Source organism: Xiphophorus couchianus, chromosome 17 (assembly GCF_001444195.1).
Source record: "Xiphophorus couchianus chromosome 17, X_couchianus-1.0, whole genome shotgun sequence".
In the NCBI taxonomy this organism is placed as follows: Eukaryota; Metazoa; Chordata; class Actinopteri; order Cyprinodontiformes; family Poeciliidae; genus Xiphophorus; species Xiphophorus couchianus.
In genome coordinates this window covers 5,869,606-5,890,391 of record NC_040244.1, presented here as the reverse complement: position 1 = coordinate 5,890,391, position 20,786 = coordinate 5,869,606, and the positions used below count along the sequence as shown (strand labels likewise).

General features: G+C 38.7%; 1 protein-coding gene and 1 long non-coding RNA gene across 3 annotated transcripts; one reads left to right on the top strand and one right to left on the bottom strand.

Moving 5' to 3' along the window:
- The first annotated feature begins 2,571 nt into the window (after window positions 1-2,571).
- LOC114160668 (uncharacterized) lies at window positions 2,572-10,291 on the top strand. Of its 2 annotated transcripts, XR_003598832.1 has the most exons (3): window positions 2,572-3,313; window positions 7,813-8,026; window positions 9,041-10,291. It is a non-coding gene; the product is annotated as an uncharacterized LOC114160668 (long non-coding RNA). The 2 variants fall into 2 exon arrangements; XR_003598831.1 differs by having other exon boundaries at window positions 7,813-10,291.
- Window positions 10,292-17,765: 7,474 nt separating this feature from the next.
- Window positions 17,766-20,753, bottom strand: fam3c (FAM3 metabolism regulating signaling molecule C). The gene is made up of 10 exons (XM_028044001.1): window positions 20,620-20,753; window positions 20,224-20,280; window positions 20,038-20,142; window positions 19,853-19,879; window positions 19,292-19,415; window positions 19,041-19,099; window positions 18,904-18,954; window positions 18,746-18,830; window positions 18,530-18,656; window positions 17,766-18,231 (listed from the first exon to the last, which is right to left on the bottom strand). The coding sequence occupies exons 2-10, from the start codon at window positions 20,237-20,239 to the stop codon at window positions 18,142-18,144; spliced, it is 684 nt and encodes a 227-aa protein (XP_027899802.1). The 5' UTR covers window positions 20,240-20,280; window positions 20,620-20,753; the 3' UTR covers window positions 17,766-18,141.
- Window positions 20,754-20,786: the final 33 nt, after the last annotated feature.

Sequence of the window (20,786 nt, the reverse complement as noted above, 5' to 3'; positions counted from 1 at the left end):
AAATGAAAGCAACGCATTTGATTAAGCCTTAAGCTTTTGGATTCTAAACTCTTTCTACACATTCAGAGCAAAAGCTCAGACATGTCTGAGGTTGAGCTTCGGTGTGAACTTTTACTTGTGATAAACAGCATTCCTTAAGTTTTGGTTGCGAAACAAGAGGTTTGTTTTTCCTCCTTCTCTCTCTGCTCATGTTGCTGCTTCTTGACATGTATTAACAAATCTACTAACTCTGATCTGCAATGTTGCCATAAACAAGTATCTGTTTGGAAATGAGAACACTCCAAATGAGAGCCCCAGAAATGTGTGCTAATACATAATACAATTAGTTATTTACCGGATATACATTAATAAAGCACATGCATATGAAAATGGAGGGACGAAATGATACCATGTGGGTACAAAAGCAGCTACGGGTGGACGAAGGGGTGAACTGACCTGGAGTCAGATTTACACAGCGAAGAAAATGATGTGAACTGGACTCATTGTTGACTGTCACTGGATTCAAAACAGTCACGTAGCCGCCTGTATGGGATGTGGACGGGTGTAAACGTCAGTGTTGTGGACACAAGACGATTCTGGATGTGTGAGAATATATTTATCCTACTTCAAAATTCATAATATCATCCATTTAATTTCCCGTTGGAGTTACTAATGTTTTTGAATTGGTGACAGAAAGTATTCCGGTGCTCTTCTTATATTTTTTGTTTTGCTGTCAAATGCCAGAGACAAAATCTCTAGTTTTTATTCAAAAATGAAAACCATTGTGTCCAACTTTTACAGAACAAAACATTGAAAAAAATAAATAAATAATACAACCTGGCCGTTTAAAAAGAATTTTCATTTATAACTTATTGTATTGTTTTCTAAAACTAGTGGCCAGTTTAAAAGTAATATTTTGAGTCTGTTGTTTGGAAGATGAGGTTTGTGTTATAAGGGAATTAAATGAGAAAACATAAAGCAGCAATAATTAGATTAGGAGATTTGATCATGGGGGAAAAACAAAACAAAATATGTACTCTCAGCTGAATAAGTGCAGCTACAACAGAAATGACAATAGAAATCCCACAATAAGGATTTGTGCTTTACTAGTTACTTTGGCAAATATCAATACCATTACACTAAAATCCTATAATCCAGACATTTATTTCTGGGAACCGTGTTTAGGCTGCAGCCTGGTTGTTGTCTCTGTGTTGTGCCTTGTTATTGGAGCGTGATGATCCTCACGTACCACTTGCAGCCAATAGCTGTTGCTGTCTTTCTCGTTCTTGCCAAGTTTAATATCGACGCCAAACGTCATAAAAGCTGATGAAGCACCCAGAGGCCTAACAGTGCTGCCTTTCTTCATTTCAAGTTTTAGTTGAGCAGCGCAATGTTGCAATACAAGTACAATACTGTCCCTTTATTTCTGTCTGTTTCAGGTGAACTTTTGATTGCTGCTGCTGTTTTGCTTTGTGTTTTTTCGTCTTTCATGTTATTGTGTTGGTTATATATTTTAGGTCATGTGGTGACAAAAATATCCACTGTGTGAGTTTTCGGTCTGTGGCAATTTTGTGAAACTAAACAAGGAGAAAAACTAAAAAGAACCAGTGAAGGTTAGATTTTGTGATGATCCCATAAAAGTGGCAGGAGGCTAAAAAAAGGATTATCTACACTTATTGACTTTGTTTCTAAAGATGTCTTTTTATTGTGGTTGCCTAATTTTCATTTAAATGAAAAAAAAATACACTGATTCCAGTATACTGACCTGGTTGAAGAAAACTTTAAGAGGAAAGAATTGTTTTATCTTAATAATCAATGTGACACTTACTGACATCTCTGCCAACCCCGTTTTTGCTAACAGCATGTAGTTTTCTCCTATAACATTTCACAAAGTTAGAGCAAACAGAGAGAGACCTTTGACCTTTCCATTTTCACAAGCGCTCCAGGTCAGTGGTGTCCAAACATTTTGCCAAGTAGGGCAAAAATTTTGAGAGCACCAGCAGGACACAAATGAGTGATTTTTAAATGAAAATGCAAAACACAAATTTCACAGCAATGTCTTTTTTTTGCCTTTTAATGTTCTCAACATTAAACTAAACATGGGATGTGTTAATAAAACAGGCAGATCTACTGTCAACACCAAGAACAGTCTTTCTTTAAAAACACTTATCACAGGTCAAACAAACTCTGACGGCTTATTTCCTTTAGGTGTGTTACTAAGGTGAGGATGGAAGAAGATTTTATCCTCAATTTGTTGAAAGACCTTACAGGGATCCAGTTGTCATTTAGTAAAGGCAAATATCAGATTTTTGTTTAGAACTTTGTGGTATTTACTGGTTCTGGTTCCTGCATTTGACTTAAGTTTTTGTTGTTTTTGTGATGCTTTTTGTTCATTTTATGAAAGTAGTAGTTTATTTTTTAATAACTCTATTGTCATATAATAAACTTTCCTTACTTTAACCAACAGAAGGTGCTGCCACATGGTGGTGTTCAGAAAGCCAGCAGAAGAACTCATTAATATTACTCTTTATTTCTTGGACAAAACTGATGAAAACAACCCAAGCGCCGTTTCATTCCAGGATGCAAATGAACTCCGGACGAAGCAGAGGAAAATACCAATGAAAAGCCGTCATTTACAGATGAGATCCTAAGCTGTGCGGTCAAATAAAGAGTTAACAAAGCACATGTAAACTCGACAGCTTCAGCAAATCCTTTCTTTCACATCTATCTGTAGACTCAACGTGAGAGAAAGCCATCTGGGTTTTCTTTTCTTTTTTTTTTTCTTCCGCCCCCTAATTTTACACAGAACAAACACGCCACTTTCCAGTAGGTCAGCCAATTTCCCCACCGCCAGCGACTGCATACAGTGTTTGCTTTACCAACATTATCGCAGGAAACCAGCAACACCTGCTGTAGAAGGTGTAACGTAGAAAGAGAGAGAGGTTCGCCCTTACCGGTCCGTGAATGGATCGGTAAGGACAAACGTACTGATGTAACAAAGACGTTTGGGAGGTTTAAAGCATCATGTGTTTGATTATGAAAGACTGACACTTCTGGAGTTTTTTGTTTTTTTTTCTTGTCAGCCACACTTCAGTGCAAGGCAGACAAAATTAGAATCCAGACTCACTGTGGCTTAAAGGTAACGGCTGCTGACGTGAATGCCACAGCTGCTCGACCGCCACAGTTTTTTTTTTCCGTGTGTGTGCATCACCTGTTTGCGAAGCTTTGCTCCGTGAAGGGTCACCTTTGCTTGCGTGACTAAATGTTTTAGCATGTTCAGTGTTTCTCGATTTACTGCTGTAGCGCTTCCTTCTTTCTAGGAAAACCTCAATAGGTCAGTGGATGTGTCTTTTCTTTACAGTACACAGCGCACATACAGGTACAAACATTTAGTGAATGCACACAGAAAACATTCAGAGACGGATAGAGAGAACGTTCTACTGTCAGGATCTTGGGTTAGTTTATGGATTTTCTGAGTTTGTAGTTTTTTTTATTCCTTACCTGTGTTTGTGCCTCTCTTTCCAATCCATATCCATGATTTGATTTTTTAAATTGTATTTATTTATTCTTGAAATTCCATTAAAGTATGAAAATCTAATCATGTTTTCCATCTCAATTTGCTATTTTGACATCCTGTTTAATGGGCACTGGAAGTGCTTCAGTTTAATTTTTGATAATTTTGAGAAATTCAGAATATTTTGCACCATTAAATTGTGTCTATGTAGTCCTTCCTCCATGGTCACAATTCAGAGATAAAAAAAAGAGGGATAAACTATATTTTAGCGATTCTTTGACACAACAGAAACCTGGTTATTTGTTAAATTTCTGCAGCCATGTAATCAACCGCAATCCTAGTTCCCATTAAGCAAACCTGTTTCCATTTACCTGATTGCTGCCAGCAGTATTTATCTGCATTTTTTTTCGTGCCCCACTCCTTAAAAGCATCTGCCGACACCACATACCTAAAGTCTTGTCTGTCTAGTACTGTTAGTATTAACGTTTCTTTTTTGTTTTCAAGTTTTAGTTCAGCAGCACAAGGCTGCTACTTGGAACCTGTAGCTGGATCAATTTAGCCTTTTAGAAAAAGAGAAAGAGAGAGAAAAACTGCAGTCTGAAAACTGCTGTTTTTCAACACTAATGCCTTAGTGTTGAAAAGCACTAAGGCATTTTTCAATCGCCTTAGTGTTTTGTTTTACTAGTGAAGGAAGGTTTTTTTTAAAGAAAAGAAGCATGTTGGGATGTTAAAAATGCAGAAAACAGAATTTATTCAGCAAAAAGCCGCTTAAATAAAACATTTTATTATTTCAATCACACTTAAAGTTCATTTTGTGCCTCTTCATTACATTTGAAGTGTTTAGCCCATCCTGAACAGACACTACTCAGTTTTCAGCTCCTCTGACTCCATTAATCACTGAGAATATGTTCCACTTTCACAGGGAAAAAATTAAATCCACGTTTTGTCAAATCTTTAAGTATCTTTTTAATATGAGAAATTTGCTTTAACCTGTAGGATGTTTGGAATAAATATTAAACCATTCTAGGATATTTTGCAGTTGTGTCACAATAATTATCAATTTTAAGAACTTTTTTGTAACTTTTAAAGCTTTATAAACAGGAAGACAAATATACATTTTGAACATGTTGCACCCTGGCTTGCTGGTTGTGCAGCATAGCTGAAAACTAAAGGAGAGTGTTTGCAACAGTGGAACTGCTTTGATCTGAGCTTGAGATCACTGGATTATTTATCTTTTTGAATCGAAGCCAAAGTTTGTGGGGCTTTTTGCTCATGTAAACTTTATTTTTATATCGGCTTACAAAGAAGTTGCCTCAAGTGCTGCACAGCAAAACAATTGATAGTTAAAAGGAAAAATCAGAGGGAAAACCCACACAGATGACATGAATAAACCAATTTGTTTGAAAAAGGAAAAAGTATAATGTGAAATTGGCTCTATTTAATTCAAAGGCCAAAAAAATAAAGGTGGAGATGTTAAAGTACTTTATAAAAAACCCGGAGATTCAGAACAGATGCTACATGGATCAGTTTATTATTTGAAAGTTTGAGGCTGCAACAGAGAAGGCACGATCGCCTCTAATTTTCTGCAAAAACTGTGAAAATCTAATATCAGCTGGATGTTTTTTATTGTTCTATTGTTGTTGAGAAGTAATTTCATCCTGAAAGGTGACTAAATAAAACAATAACTGCTTCTGTATGTGTTTCTTTTAACGCTGCTTTTTTTTAGCTTTCTGAGTACTCACCTTCACTATTACACAGCTCCACGAACATCATTTAAAAGACTAAAAATTATGGGACAAAATTACATCTTCTTCAGCCAGTAATAAGAAAATTTACCAGCGTCTTCTAAAGCGGATGAAGAATTTGGTAGATTCCCCCAGATCATTTAACAATTGAAGCAATAACGATAGCCGTCAATGTATGTTAAAACATTAATAAATGTAGGTGTTTAAAAAAAAAAAGGTAAGCAAAGCAATCTGAAACCAGCAGGTATTTTAAAGTTTTTGAACTGCTGTTTTGCTGAGTTGTTCCTGGAAATATCATCAGCCAGGACTGAATGCTGAGCACCCTGGGATTTTATATGAGCTGTTCTTTAGTTCTGGCTCACTGACGCCTGATAAACTCGACTCCTTAAGACCTGAAGGTGTTGTCTTGGTATGAAGCTGAAGCTGGCCCAGCGCCGTATTAACGTTTCTGCATACGCAGCTCTTCCAGTCCTGCTTGATTTAAGCTAAAAAACACATAATAAACACACCTCTTTAAAGATTGAACCAAATACCTACATTTAATGGCTCAGTTTGGGCTTTTTTTTTAACAGCCATATTGGAGCCTTTCCCTTCCTTATAAGGCATAAGTTAACATTTCAACATCACCGGGGGAGGGGCAACAGTTATTTAGGAGCACAGGTCAAAGTTGGGAAAGATAGCTGTAACCCACCCGTAACGCACAAAAATAGGACGAGGCTCGAGATCCTCTCATTACGAACCAGGATAAAGCATTCATTTTCTTCATATTGGGAAAAGGGGCAAATTTGAGGATCAAAAGGAAACAATACCAATTGAATCAGTTTTTCACTGCAAATGTTTGTAAAGCAGCTGGGGATTTAGTGTCTTGTTCAATAAGATTCTGAAAATAATTCTAAAAGAACAACAACAACAAAACAAAGTCCACCTTCTGTCTGTGGAGCACACACTGGGACGCTTGCCAACATCTTTGAATCATAATCCTTAATCTTAAACCACCCAGCAGCTCCCATGTGGCAGAAGCAAATTTTAGGTCTTCCATAAATAATCAACAATGCGCTCGATTTCCAGGAGGGAACAAAACAAGCTATTAGTAGGGATATTTAAGAATCAGTGTGTACTGGCTTCTGCTACACACGTACGTATTTTGTCTGGGAAGAAATATAGAATGGAGATTAACAGAGAAATTGATAATGACAGGGGAGGAAGGTGGGGAAATATTAAGTGAATAAAGGTTGGCTGGACATTTTAAAATGCCAGGAGAGAGACGTGTTATATGTGTGACTAAAAAAGCCTCCATGTAGTTTGCGAGGTGTTTCATTGTTGCTTCAGACAGTGTTACATGCCTCTATAGGCGTCCTCCTGTGCCGTGCGTCATTCATTTGTCCCTGGTGAACTTTAAATGCCATTAAAGAATAGCAAGACCTCTGCCATTAGTGTAACAGGAGCTAATGACTGAGAGCTCTAGGAACCGAACACACACTCGCAATCAGTTTGCATCAAGAGGGTAGACCCTCAATCTCAGGCATACCAGAAGCCATTATCACTCCTCCGTTTTTTTTTCTTCGTAGCACTAATGTGGATATGTGTGAGAGGGAGTAAATGAATGTGACTATCTGAGGGAGACAGAAGAACGGGGATCGAAATTATAGCGGGGTGGGGGGCATCAAGAGACGAGACCCTCAATGTCACCCTCACGGTCTCCTGGAGGCGCTTGGGGGAAAAATGGGAAGTTGTCTTATTTTCCCCACACTGAGAGGCGGCCACATCTCTTCCAGTAAACTATAATTATCACCAAACGGATGCAGATTACAGCGGGTGGGAGCGGTGAGGATTCTGAACAATGGTGCAGAAAATGATAGGCCTGTTATTGAGGTGGTATAATAATGGCAAATGGATCTTAAATGAGCTGATTCTGTGGCTCACAATGAATTTCTCATCCAAGCCGATGAAGACCGAGTTGGGGGGCGGGAACGCGGTCACTGGGCACAAGATTTGTTGCTGGTAATTGTGCTCGGCTGAATCTCAGGTACCGGAGACGGAGGGGAAAAAAATAAGTGGTATCCTCGTTTTTTTTTTTTCCTTTAATGCTCTGCTAATGAAATTGCTGTGGGTTAAATTGGAATTTTGAAGTCCAATTTCATGAGCTTCTCTTTAAAGCATGGGAGTGACTGAACGGGCTGCGGGCCATATTTAGAGAGCTCCAGGCCGACTGGTTTCGTGTTTCAATGCGGCTCGTGTAACATAGGAGGCCGGTCGCTTTGACGGGGGGCATAGATCAGAAATGTTGTGAAGAAAGAATCCAACTCGATGCCTGCCGGCTCTAAAATGAAACACACATGGCTCTGCGGTGGTGGATGTATACACAAGCAATCATGCTGACGGTGAAACTCACAGGCAGATCTAAAGATGCAGTTCAGAGACATAAACATTCGCATTTATGGCTTGACATTTGGAAACGGTTTGTCGCGCCGATGCCCTTGCCGTCCAACCAATCGCCTTTACAGTGTGTTTTTCTCAGTCATCTTATCAGTCCTGTTTTAACACCACCACCTTTTTTCTCTTCCACACATACAGAGTAAACACCATGGCCACTCCCCTCGTCTCCTATCACCAGGTATTTCTGGATCCTCATTGGCTACCTGCAGGCCCAGCTTGGAACACCTCCCGAGGGTTCATTGACCTCCACTCCCTCTGTCTCTGTGAAACAACAACGTCGACTTGAAAGAATCTGCATAAAGTCAGCTGCAGTGACTAATCTAGGTGGATAAACACCCACCTGCATTCTGAGGTAATGCTTTGCACAGCTTGTCCTGGCTTCATGAAGTCTGCACATTCAGCACTTGCTGCTCCTCTTTCCGTTCTGTCCTCCATCAAAAAAAAAAAAATAAGCCAACAGACTTCTGCTCGAGTGTTTTAGCACATTTATGGAAACTTGGAGACTGGTGTTTTTTATGCAAACAACAAGGTGAAGCTGTGAGGTGTGATGTACAGTTCACACTTCAGGCTCCTCGCGGTTCAGCCAGAAGTTATTTTGTACCAGGATTCGCATAGAAATGTGAAACTGGGCCGTTCCCATAAGGTCTGCGTATTTACGCGCGCCATGAGGCGGAGGTGGAGGTTAAACCTACACACCTGCAGCCTTTTTATGGAAGCGAAAACAGCCTGCAGACAGTGCTAAGTTCATACATGACGGGGAATTCTGAGTTGCGGTGATGTTTACTGTTAGCTTGGCAACTTTTCAAAGCATATATGCAAAACTAGTAAAGCAACATAGCAGTAAAGCAACATAGCAGCGACAGCCGGTTTGTAGCGACTCGGCTTGCTCGCCATTCTGAGATGTTTGCAGAAAAACAGCTACAAGCTTTAATACAGCCCCATAATTCATGGATTCCTTTAAATGTATTTAGTTTCGAAGCCATTTCACTGTAAAGTACTTCCATTGACCCATTTATGAATAATGCCGTGCTAATAAACGTGCCTCTACTTGCCAGGCCTACAGATGGTGTTTCGGTTTATGCTATTCACTGCTATAATCATGCTTTTTACAGTGTTAAGCTGTCATGAAAACAGTCACACTCACAGATTTATCCTGCAGAACCTTTACCTGGTTCTTCTGTTCAAGAGGCTGAGCAGATATCTACTATTTTTCTCTGCAAAAAATAACCACGGGATAAAAATGTAACTTTCCATTCTTCGCATTGTACATGTGGTGGAAAACCGGCATTACAGATTACATATAGCAAATAATTTCCGTGTAACCATGGTGGTGGTGGCAGCATCATGCAGGCATGCTTTTCCTCAGCAGGGACAGAGGCGATGGGAAGATGACGGGAGCTGAATATATCCTGAAAGAAAAGCTACAAAAGACTTGAGACTGAAGTGGCAACAAAAAGCCAGATGCACAAGAGAATGATCGACTCATATCGATGTGTTCAAAGTCAAAACCAAAATCTCGTTCAGCTTAAAAATGTCTTTTCACAAACACTCTATTAATTTTGACAAAAGTGTAAAAGCTTAAATGTGCAAAGTTGGTAGAGATCTACTCCAAACGAATTGCTGCTGTAACTGTTCTACAAAGTGTTGCCTGAATGTTGATGGTGAATGAACCACAGTTCTTCATTTTTTCTTACACTTTAGAATTGTATACTATTTTATCTTGGTCGATCATGTAAGCAAACAATAACATTCGTTGAATTTTGTGGCTGTAATGGGACAGAATGTGAAAAACTTTAAGCAGAGTAAATGTTTTTACATGCGTTTACTCTGTTTAAATACATGTAAAAGTATTTATTTATTCATGTCCACAAAGGATAGCTGCATGGACTTTATATGGAAGAAAAGATAAGATCATACACAATTTTTAGTTTTAGTAACAAAGAGAGGCAAAAAACCTTCAAAATTAAATTTAGTCCTTTTATATGAAATATTCCTTTTTTTTTCTTTTCTTTATTTTCTGTCAAATTTTTTGAACAGTATGGAATTGATTGAATCACAATGAAAAGCCTTTTAAAAAAAAACCAAAATGTTTAAATTAAACAAGCTATTATCAGAGGTTTTATCCATTTGTACGTCCGATTCCAGAGGGGTCAGTGCCTCTCCGGTCATGAACGTCACGCCGACGTCACTGATCTGTTTGGTATTCAGACGATGACACAGAAGTTTATGGACTGGCGCCCAGGTGAACATCCGTGTCATTTCATTTTAGGGTAACACCGTACCCTAAAGTGAAACAAACACTTTAAGAATTAGAACATCAGTTGGTGGAATAAACAACATAATGATCGCAATCTGTGGGAAGCAGCTACCAGTCATGACTAACCAACTAACAACCCATTTCTGGACCAAAAGTCAATCTGTAGCAATAAAGGTTTTAGTACAACATAATTTGATCAATTGCTCATTTTAGCACTGTAGAAATATTTACCCCTCTTATTGTTTTCAGATTACATTTGTCACATTCCTACCTCAGCCATTTTCTATTAGAATTTTCTGAAACACCAGAATAAATGAATGACGTAGAAGGACATCATGTGTCTTTATCTACCAAATACAATCTGCCTGCGTGTAATTGAGTCTCTGAATAAATATCATCTGCTGTGTTCAAACCTGTTGAATGAGGCCACTTAAAGAATATACTTTATGGTTTACTTGCAAAACCCTTAACTTGGGGTGTGACCCTAAACACATCATCCTCAAGCATGGGGAAACTTGGTGGAAGGAGCATCCTGCTGTGGGAGTGTTTAGCATGTTCCAAGAAGCTGATCAATCAGAGATTGATTTCTCTGAATGCAGGGCGATCCTGGAAAATAGTTTTCCGAAAGGCGATGCAAACCTGTTTAAAAATGGTCAGAAAACATGACTGGTCTAAATAACATGGTGAGCTGACCTTATTGCTTAACAATGTCTTGATTTAATTTTATTTTAGTAGTCGTACTAAATGCCTTCTCAAACAAAAGGAGTTAAGTCATCGGACTCGTATACTAACCCATAAAAGTAACTTTTATTGACATTTACAGCATGACAAACACATTTATGTAATGTAAGAGGGCCATATAAAAGCCCAGCCTAAATGTGTAATAAGAAGGTGACTGCTGCTTTCGCTGGTCAAAAATAGTAAAAGAATATAAATATCAAAACATTTTTTTTCTTGTATATCAGTTCAAGCTGATCTGTTTATCTCATAATTTAATAAAAACCCTTATTATATAAAAATGCGATGTTTTTTTTTCTTCTTTCAAAATCAAACAATCTCAAAATCTTGCGTCATTCTAGAAAGACAAGCAGCTGTACAATAAGAGGAAATCCTTCAAGACCAAGCGATCCGCCTTATCTATGTTCATTGCATTGTCTGTCTGCGCTGTCAAAATGAAGCATTCTGAATGGTTAGTTTTATTTCACTTGTCTTAAAACAGACATTTCATTCTTATTTTAGAACTATGTTAAAAAATAAAACAAAACCGTAAGAAAAAAATCATCTAGATTGGAATGTTTCCCATTGTAGAAGACAAAACAGACTCGCTCACATTGACTGGGCGGAGCACAGAACTGCAACGTCCAGATCGAGCTTTCCATCTGAGTGATGTTATCAGGAAGGAGGTGCCAACATCAACTGCTCCAACAAGAATGAAAAACAAACTGCAGTCATATGATTTTAGCTTCATCTAAATATTTCTCTGATTGACAACTGCTATCTTTGCATCCACCATGACCTGCATGATACTGCCAGGGAGAAGTTTGCTCTAAGACAACAAAAAGAGCATTGCAATTTTGTTATCGTAGCTCGATCTGGAGAAGTTTGAATACAAATGCTCGTCACACATTTTCAACTTTTCTTAGAAATGATTCTTTATCTTCAAATTTAGGAGGAAGATGTTTCTTTCAAACTACGCTCCACTTTGTTTGGGTCCAACACACAAAATGAAAGAAAGATTAAAAATGTGAATCTGTTCCTGGGGTATGAACACTTTTGAAACGCTATCTAAATTTAGATTGTAAGAAAAATCTTCTAAAAATGTTTGTTAAATAAGGAAAAACTATTCTAAGAAAGGCCCCAAACTGGGGGGGGGGGGACATTAAAGAAGGTGTGTACTGTACAGTCACTGTTACGCATGACTTGGTAAAACCACAACCCAGGGTCGGTCCCTAACAAAGAAGCCCACCCATGTCTGGAACCTCCTTTTTGTTAAACATTTTCTTCGTGCTGCAGCACACCATGATTATGACTGAGAGTGCATGAAGACTGCTGATGTTGAAACTATGGTGTAGTTAAACACTGCTCATCCCTGCATGCAGGTTTTGACTCAGACTGGGGCTGGGGAGGCTTTTGTTTCTGGTTATTTTAAAAGCTGAGAACAGCAGAAATCATGTACACATACTGTATTATTATCTGGGTTACTGTGGTGTTCTTCAGTTTGAAAAATACTCATTGTTGAGCTTAAGATATAAAATGTTCCGGAAGATATCATTTTGATTTAACAATTGCCTGTTGTGTATGACAATTGTAAATGAGTTTTTTTTTTCTTTTCTTTTTTCTTTTTTGGAAACTTTCCTAAATCTAATCTTTTTATTATGTTCTCACAGCTTCTATGAGGGGTGCAGTAAACTGATATTAGTAACGCAAACGCAGCACAAAAAGAAGAGTACAGGCTGTTGTTGTACTATCCGTTTCTTTGGAATGAATTCACAGTTTAAGGACGGAGGAGCGCGATCAGGAAAAGTTAAAAGGACTCTCGTCTAGACTGTTGCATAATGTATGAGGCAGATTTTGCGGTCAGGAGTCCTTAAGCCATGTAAACAATATTCTTCCACAGAGTCTGCATGAAATACAAGAAAACAACCATGAAGTCCAACACTTTATCTTTTTATTGGATGCAACAAAATTGTTCTAGACGGCTGTAAAAGATAAAGCAAACTAGTTCCCTGTACTAAAAATATTATTTATCTATATTTTCTTATAAAAATCAGATGTAGGGGAATGATTTGATGCAGGTACGCTAATTGATACTCAACACTACGAATGAACGTATAAACACTTGTAAAAAAATGTTTTTTATTTTATTAATTCTTTACTTATTAGAAAATACCAGTGATTAAAATCTGAATCTACCCTCGGCCTGGAATGAATCACTCACAGGCGGACTCTGCTTTCTAATTACGTGACTTTTGAATGCGGTATTTGGTCCTTGATTTTATTCAGGGGCATCAGAGTAAAGGGGTGAATGAATTTCCACAATATATTCAGAGGTTTACTAGCGAAATAACTTCGAAAACCACGAACCTTAGTTATTGCACTGCTTTTTTTTTTTTTATCTGTCTCATAAGATCTGAATAAAATACATTGAGTTTTTTGGCTATAGCATGAGAGAATTGGGGGGAAAAAATGAAAGAGATTTTAATATTTCTGCAAGGCACCCAGTAATATTAAATAGTTGCAAGTTTGCACTGCTCCTACTCACAGCAAGAGGGCTATAGGTCAACTCCCAGCTGGGGCCTCCCTGGGTTGTGTTTGTGTGTGTGGGGGTTTTCTGTGGGCGTTCTGGTTTCCTCCCACAGTCCAAAACAAGCATCTTCGCTTAATTGGCAACTCTATTTTTGGTTTCTATGTGTGTATACTTGTCTTTATGTTCCTTTGCGAATATGCCATCCCTCTCACTGGAAAAGGCTCCAATCCTTCTGCAAAATTGAAAAAGGATCTTTTCATTTTTAAAGTCAAGTACAAATGCTAAATGTTACATTTTTATAAATTTCTTTTTCTGCACATCCTATGGCATGCCCAAACTGATAAATGTCTTTCAAACCTTCCATAAAGTTCATGCAATTATACCCGCTTCCTTAGGCAAGGTTGCTGCTGTTGCACAACAGCAGCATAGCAAACTCAGACTGGTTTGTGGTTTCTAAAGGTCACGCTTACACTGGTCTAAAGTTCTTCACCAGCAGTGATCCGATCCGCCTCTGCTTCCTGACCCAGAGCTGCAGCTGTGCTGCAGAAAATCAAGATGATGGCAATGAATGAAATCTTTGTTTTCCACCCAAGACCAAAGAGAGCATGCATGTACACAAGTGAGGGACCAAGTTAGACATTACCAACGGCAAAAAACTTTAAGATGTTTTCATTCTGAGCACATTACTCCTATGTAATCTTTGGTTTACAGAAAAACACAGAAGTAAAAAAAAAAACGCAGCACATCAACCTTCTCATTGACAACAAAGAGGTTCAGTTCCACTATATGTAGAGTAGTTTTCAAGGATCCATAAAATCAGTTATCGATCCGTGTGAGCATCGCTGGCCTCCGTGGTGTCTGTGCTGAGGTCTGCAGGAAGTTCCCACAGACCCACAGAGTGTAAACACAGCTGCCTGGATCAGTGTGTGCATTCATGTATGTTGGGAGGGCAGTCATAGGACTGGAGGTGGGGTAGAAAGCTGGGGTGGTGAGGCTGTTGGAGAGGGGAGGGTCGAAGATCCTGAAAGAAACAGTTGTGGATGACACCGAGGGGGTTTTGGGGGTAGGCGGGGGGTTAATGCATACAGCTGAAAGTAAACAAGAAGGCCGGGCTTTGTTTGGACTTCAGTATCAGAAAGCAGGAAAGCTGACAGAGAGCATACGATGTATGCATTCGGATAATGATCTGAGTTTGCTCAGTTGCTTGTTGTAGTCTGCTAAACATCAAGAGGAGCCCAAGATGGGTGCTAATCTTTTTGGATAAAAAAACGTTTTGAAATATTTACACTGAAAAAGTTACAACCATATATACAGTATGTTGATGCATACCAAACCTAGAAAAATGCTTTCAGGCAAAAAAGTAACAAAAGAACAAATAAATCAGTATGTTTTGAAGCAATACAACAGATGCAGAGAGCTAAAGATTCAGATGACATAAACAACAGGATACCAAAACATTTGGCACATAAAGAAATAACAGCAGAGCATCTCCACAGCACTAAGTTCCTGAGTTATTACAAAAGGTTTAAAGATAGTTTTAAAAAAACTGCCTGCAAATTTACCCTGAGACAAGTATGAAGATTCAAAACTTTATTATTTAATGTCTTACATCTGAAATGTTTTGAGCAACTAATACTTCTGCAATGCTAAATATTTTCAAATGTATATGAAATATTGTGTTTCTGAACTCATTTCACTTGTCTAAGCCAATCTGGAAATAGCGGACTATATAGTCTGCAGTATAATTTCAGTCAGAATAGTCCTAATTCTGACTGAAAATATGTTCTGCTTTGGAATCTGCAGGCCGTACGTCAAAGCAGTTATAAAACAGCCTGCCTAGTGTTTCGGTTATGTCTGCCTTTTGGAATATTGGCATGCCGGAGAATTTTTATCAAAGGGTTCATAGGCATACCAAAAGAACTCCTCAAAAGTTTTCTGTCCGAAAAACAGCAGCAGGAGTGTTTTTGGTCAGGCGGTCAAAGGGCAACAGTCAAGGGGTCACAGAGAACTTTGAGCTCTACAGAGACGGCCATCTTTTGTTCACTGGGACGATTTATACTGAGAGCATGAAGACAAAAGTAGTAAAGAAACAGATTCTATAGGCCGCCTGTATTTATAATTCTGTGCTTTTACATGATGCTTAGATGGAGATGGGCTGGATTCACACATCATACACCAGTTAGCTTGTTTTACATAAGTCAGATTCACTCCTACACTTTGTTTTCAGGAGCTCTGAAGGCATTCTGCCCACATGAGAGAGAGCAATGAGGACACGCACGTCCTGCACACCAGCACATATATTTCTTTACAATGGAAATAAGTGTGTTGTTTCCACATTCCCAGTAACAGGGGGAACCGCTAACAACATAGCCGCTGCCTTTCTTTACAGGCCTGTGAAAACACAGACGGTAAATGGAAAATGGTAGGGAATGGCGTGTGGAGTTTGGGTGACATCAGAGGAAGCGCAGCAGAGTGTTTCCCTCTTCTGCTGCACTGATAGGATGATAGGATAGGTGAATGCTGTTCAGATGACAGGGAGGACGGAAAGGTGAGGACGGAGTGAGACGCTGCAGATCAAATCCTTTCTTACATACCAGCATGTAGAGTGGTAAAAACAATTTAACATATTAATGAGATTTCCCCACAGATTCTTGATATTTGTATGTATTTTATGCTTTTCATAAGGCTTCTGGTCTTGTCTGATGCTAAAATTAAACCAAAATCAGCAGTTTTTACACTTTATCAGAAAACATTATCAGTTTTTAAACTGACATAAGGGACAGCTCTATGCATGATCGATAAAATGTCCCACAGAGATATTTGTCAGATTTGATATTTATATATTTAACTAGACAAAGGAAAAAAACACGCTCTTCCCTGCTGTTTACATGTAGCTCATCTAAACAGTGAAGACGCAACAAAACAGATGAGACAGGGTTTGATTAAAATATAGTACAATAGCGCCTCCTGTCGGTCATTTTTTGTAGAGGAACGAGATAAGAAACTGGAAAAAATATATGCTCATAAAAACATGAATATGATGCAACAAAATAAGAGATATGTGACCTGTTTAACAGATAAGATTAGTCTGTATAATGATGTGAATTGCACACAGCATTATACTCCGAAGTAAAAGTATTAAAACAGTTGATTGTAGAATGCTGTGTTTATAGGCAACAATAAGCCTTGGGCTTCAGTCTATTCCTTTTTTTTTAATAATTGTAAAATAGTTTCAAGTTGTTTCTTTTTTGTTGTTGTAAGTTTACCAAAATAAAGATAATTTGAATCTGAGTTTAAAATTTTGTGAACACAAGGGGCCATCTGGTGGCCAGATAGAGAGCCACTAATACTGTCAGGGTGACGTATTGAAACCATGTTTGAGAGGGATTTTATTTCGTTATAAAATTTTTTAAACTTTTTTATCTGGCAGAAACCTGGCTGCCGTGAAAAAAGACGTACCATTGTGGAAAAAATGTTAACACCATCTTAAGCTCAGAAGAACAAACAAAACTGAACTTTTAGGTTAGATTAAGTTGTTTGGCTTGTCGGTTATCTTTCAAATACATTTCTAAACAAAATCTTATCAGTGTGTCTTTGTCGTAAAGATAGCTTAAAGAGGGACATTAACATGTGGGACAGATAACTTTTCTTTTTTTTTTAACCCCTCTAGTGTCCCTTATCCGATAGTAGGCTGACAGGAAGGGGGAAGTCGAGGGGGAAGGCATGCAGCAAATCTCGCCAGGTCCGGGAGTCGAACCCGGGCCGGCCGCGTAGAGGACTCAAGGCCTCCAAATATGGGTCGCGCCATTCCCTACGCCACCACGGCACGCAAACAGATAACTTTTCTAAAGAATTTCTAAATGGAGATTTAGATCAAGAGAATACAAATAATGGTCCAAACAATGGTCCAAACGTATTCTCTTCCTTTGTCAGACTGGAATTGCGAACTGCAGCGCTGGCCTATTCAAATCGCCACCTGCAGCCAAATCGTCACCTGCAGCCAAATCGTCACCTGCAGCCAAATAGTCACCTGCAGCCGAGGTTTGACGTTCTTGTGCAAGCTGAAGCTCCATTGTTGAAATGAAAGAAAAGGTTCCATCATCATCAGGGAGGTTCCCCCACTCTGCCAGTCAACATTAACTAGAATAAAACTTTGGAGTCTTGTTTGTAGCATTTCATCTTCTGGAGCTACAGCTTAACTGTAAACTTGTAATCAAAACAAGTTCTTGATTATTACACAGCAGCCATATTTTCCACCTGAGTTTTCATTACTAGTCACCTTAATTAACTTGAGTGGGACTTAGCCTTTCTGTACAAGCAATTCACCAAATAAGAAACTCGGACAAAGAACAGTCTCATTATCATTTATTTATTCTAAGAACTTATTTTACTGTTGTAATATTTTTAAATTAAATCTTTTGAATCCAACACTTGGTCTATAGAAATATTTACACATTGCACAGTGAATTTGGTATGCTTGTTTACAATCAAAATGATAATTTTCTAAAAAATTAAACAACTCCGGAAAGAAGAATTTTTTTTTTTTTTACCACGCTTGTTAGCTACAAAACATATGAAATGGATTAAGGCAGCTTGTAGAATATAGAAAGTTTAGCTCCTAACTACAAAAAATAGGCAGTGACACTAATTAATGAACAGTGCAAAACCTCAACAGTCTAGCAACGCCAGGTCTTTGGGCTCTAAATATAAGAAGTGTGATGAGAATAACAGAACCAATTTGCTTCACTGCACTTTTATTTTCCGTCCCATTTAAAGCATCCATCTATAACAAAGATGCAAGACGGTGAAGGCGTCTATTCTCCCGCTCTGTAGTTTATTACTCTTTTTCAAACTGAAAAGCGGTGTCCAAATCTGCTTTAGGTTCAAATGGAAAGACATCTGACCAATCCGAACTGAGACAGCAGGACAGACTGGCTGAACAGGTGAAACTACACCAGTGGGATCAGGTCTGCCTCTGCGGTATGCAGCCTTCCATCTCCAAGACTTCGGGCCAGCCCTCGTATTTGTTCGTGTCGGCACTGTTCTTTATGTGCTGAAGAGAGGAGAGACAAAAGACATTCATAACAAACCTGAATAGGTATTAGCTACGCTAGGCAGGGCTCATTTTTCTTAGGTAAGCAACACTAAGACAGAAACCAGACTTCATGGGGCAAATATGGATGCTGAAGAGGCATAAATGGAACAACGTGGGCATCTTCAGGGTGTAGTGAGCTCAGTGGGATGTGAACTTCTACTGGAACCAACCCAAATGAAACTCCTGACCGTTGGCATTTGGAAATGAAAACAATGAGAGGAGAAGATGCATGAAGGTTGTGGCGAGGTGACGTTACCTGTTCGAATGGGGTTTTGGTCTTGATGCCTTTCCCTCCTACAAAGATCCAGTTGTCCCGGAAGCTCAGGTTCCCCACAGCCGAGCTGCCCAGATCTGCAATCAGCTTCCTGGCTTCATCATTGAGTCTAAAGAACCAAAGAAATAACATGAAAAAAAAACAAGAACAACTCCAGCACATCTAATTCAAATCAGTTGAATTTGTAGAATCCATTACTTTGATGCTGAGTCATCAAATGAAGCCATCATTACGATTGTCCCATCTTCAATTTCTTTGAGAAATTTAATAAATGGAGCCACGTCTATAAAGGGTTACAGACCCAGTTAGCACAGTGCAAATATCTTTATATGTCTAATGCGAAAATACATACTGACCTCCTGCCCACATGTCATAATAAGCTGTCTTTATTAGTTCTCCTGTTTTTCCTGGCGAGAAAAAAAAAATATTTAGAAATAAAACTAGAAATTTCCATGTGAAATTACAAATTTTAGTTTGGAAGGCTGTGTCGTACCATTGAGCAAGGCGATATTGATCCCTCTCCCAACATTGTTCTTTACACTGCTCATTAATCTACAACACAAAGTCAGAGAATCGCATGATTAAAGCTCATCGTTTTTTTCCCCCCTGACGCGACCTGTTGTCGTCATCACTCAACATACGAGTTACAAAAGGTTAAAAAAAAAAAGCATGTTGATACTACAAACTGTGTGTGTGTGTATAATGCTTTCTGCAGTATTATTTTATCGACTGAATTCCACTTACAGTTTGTCCTCTAGGCACATTCTGGGGCCGACCACACTGGCAGCTCCGCTGGTCAGCTTGAAGGCCATGTGTCCAGGTGGACACGCCTTGGAAAGTCCACATTTATGCACAGCTGGCTTTGTGTCTGCGAGCACAGGCAGCAAATACCACATCAATCTATAAATACAGACACCAGTAGCTATGGCAACGATGTGCAATGAGGCTTGAACTTTTTTTTTTTTTTTTTATTGAATCATAAACGCTCAATGAAGAACAAAATCCAACCTTTAGTCTAAAGTACAGTAAGTAATAAATCTAGAAGTAAAGCAGGCATCATAAACTCTCAGAAAATTGTTCTTTGTATGCTGCAACCTCAGAAAAATGTAGATAAAGTGTTTTTATTGCAAGCACACTAATAATTGTGATGCTGAATTACTAAAGTTAAAGGATGGATTTTTCCAAGACTTTCAGTATTACAATAATACAACAAGTTATCTTATTTTAAGGCTTTTAAACATCGGACTCTGCATCATTTCACAGCAGTGATTATGCAAAAACAGAATGAAAGATGGGAATACGTACGAGCTTCACTTTCTGGCAAAGATCTGGCTAAAAAACAGAAAAGCGAAAAAAGTGAGTAAGACAAACGTCAGTCATCACAAGCCCTCCCTTAGTTCTTAAAGAACGATTTCCACATCTGTTTTACGGTCAGCGATGCTTAACAACCAGCAGAAAAACTCATAAAAAGGACAAAATCCGTCACTCACACATCACGCTGCCTAGTTTGAATTCCACGTTTATCTCCAGCAGCTGAAAAGCCAGAAAGACAGCAAGGAGGAACGCTAAGATGAGCGCCGCCGACTTCAAAATGCCTGCGAGGTAAACACATACAGAGCGTTAAAAACTTTATTTAAAAAAAAAAAAAATCATGAATGCATTTATTTAGTACATACCGCTAGCCCTGAACATCTTAGCGAGCCTCCCTCCACGTTTTCTTCACAACCAACAACCTTAAAATTGTGAAACAATTTTTTTTATCAGCTTTTGTGTTTTTACGTCTGCGCACCAAAGACGAAAGCTCACTCTAAGACGTTAGCTGCGGCTAACAAGTTGTGGCCTGTTAATAACTAATAATAACCACCTTCGGCCTGCGTTATTATCCAAGTAAGGGCAACTAAAACACAACTCGTTGGACATGACGCTGACTACCAACAAGCAAGCTGTTCGTAAACGCTAACTAGCACAAACTGCAGCTTTAATCGCTGAGCTGGCTTTGTGTCTCCGACTCTATCTGCAAAAATTATTGCAGCTCAGGATTACTAAATGCTTTAACGACTTTTCTTACTTACCGACTCCAGCTCAGCTGGATTTAAACTTCTTTAAGAGACTAGTTAACCGACAGACTGATAGCGCCGAAGCTTCCTGTTACCCAAGCCGAAGAAAACAGGTGAAGATGCGTCACTCTCTCCAGAAAAACATGGACACATAAAGACGGATCTTTTCAATTACACAAACT

Coding starts and splice junctions, on each gene's coding strand:
- fam3c (XM_028044001.1), bottom strand. Junction 19,416..19,852: donor TTTGCCAGAAAGTGAAGCTC/GTACGTATTCCC, acceptor CTGTGCTCGCAG/ACACAAAGCCAGCTGTGCAT. Junction 18,657..18,745: donor TTTGATGACTCAGCATCAAA/GTAATGGATTCT, acceptor TTGGTTCTTTAG/ACTCAATGATGAAGCCAGGA.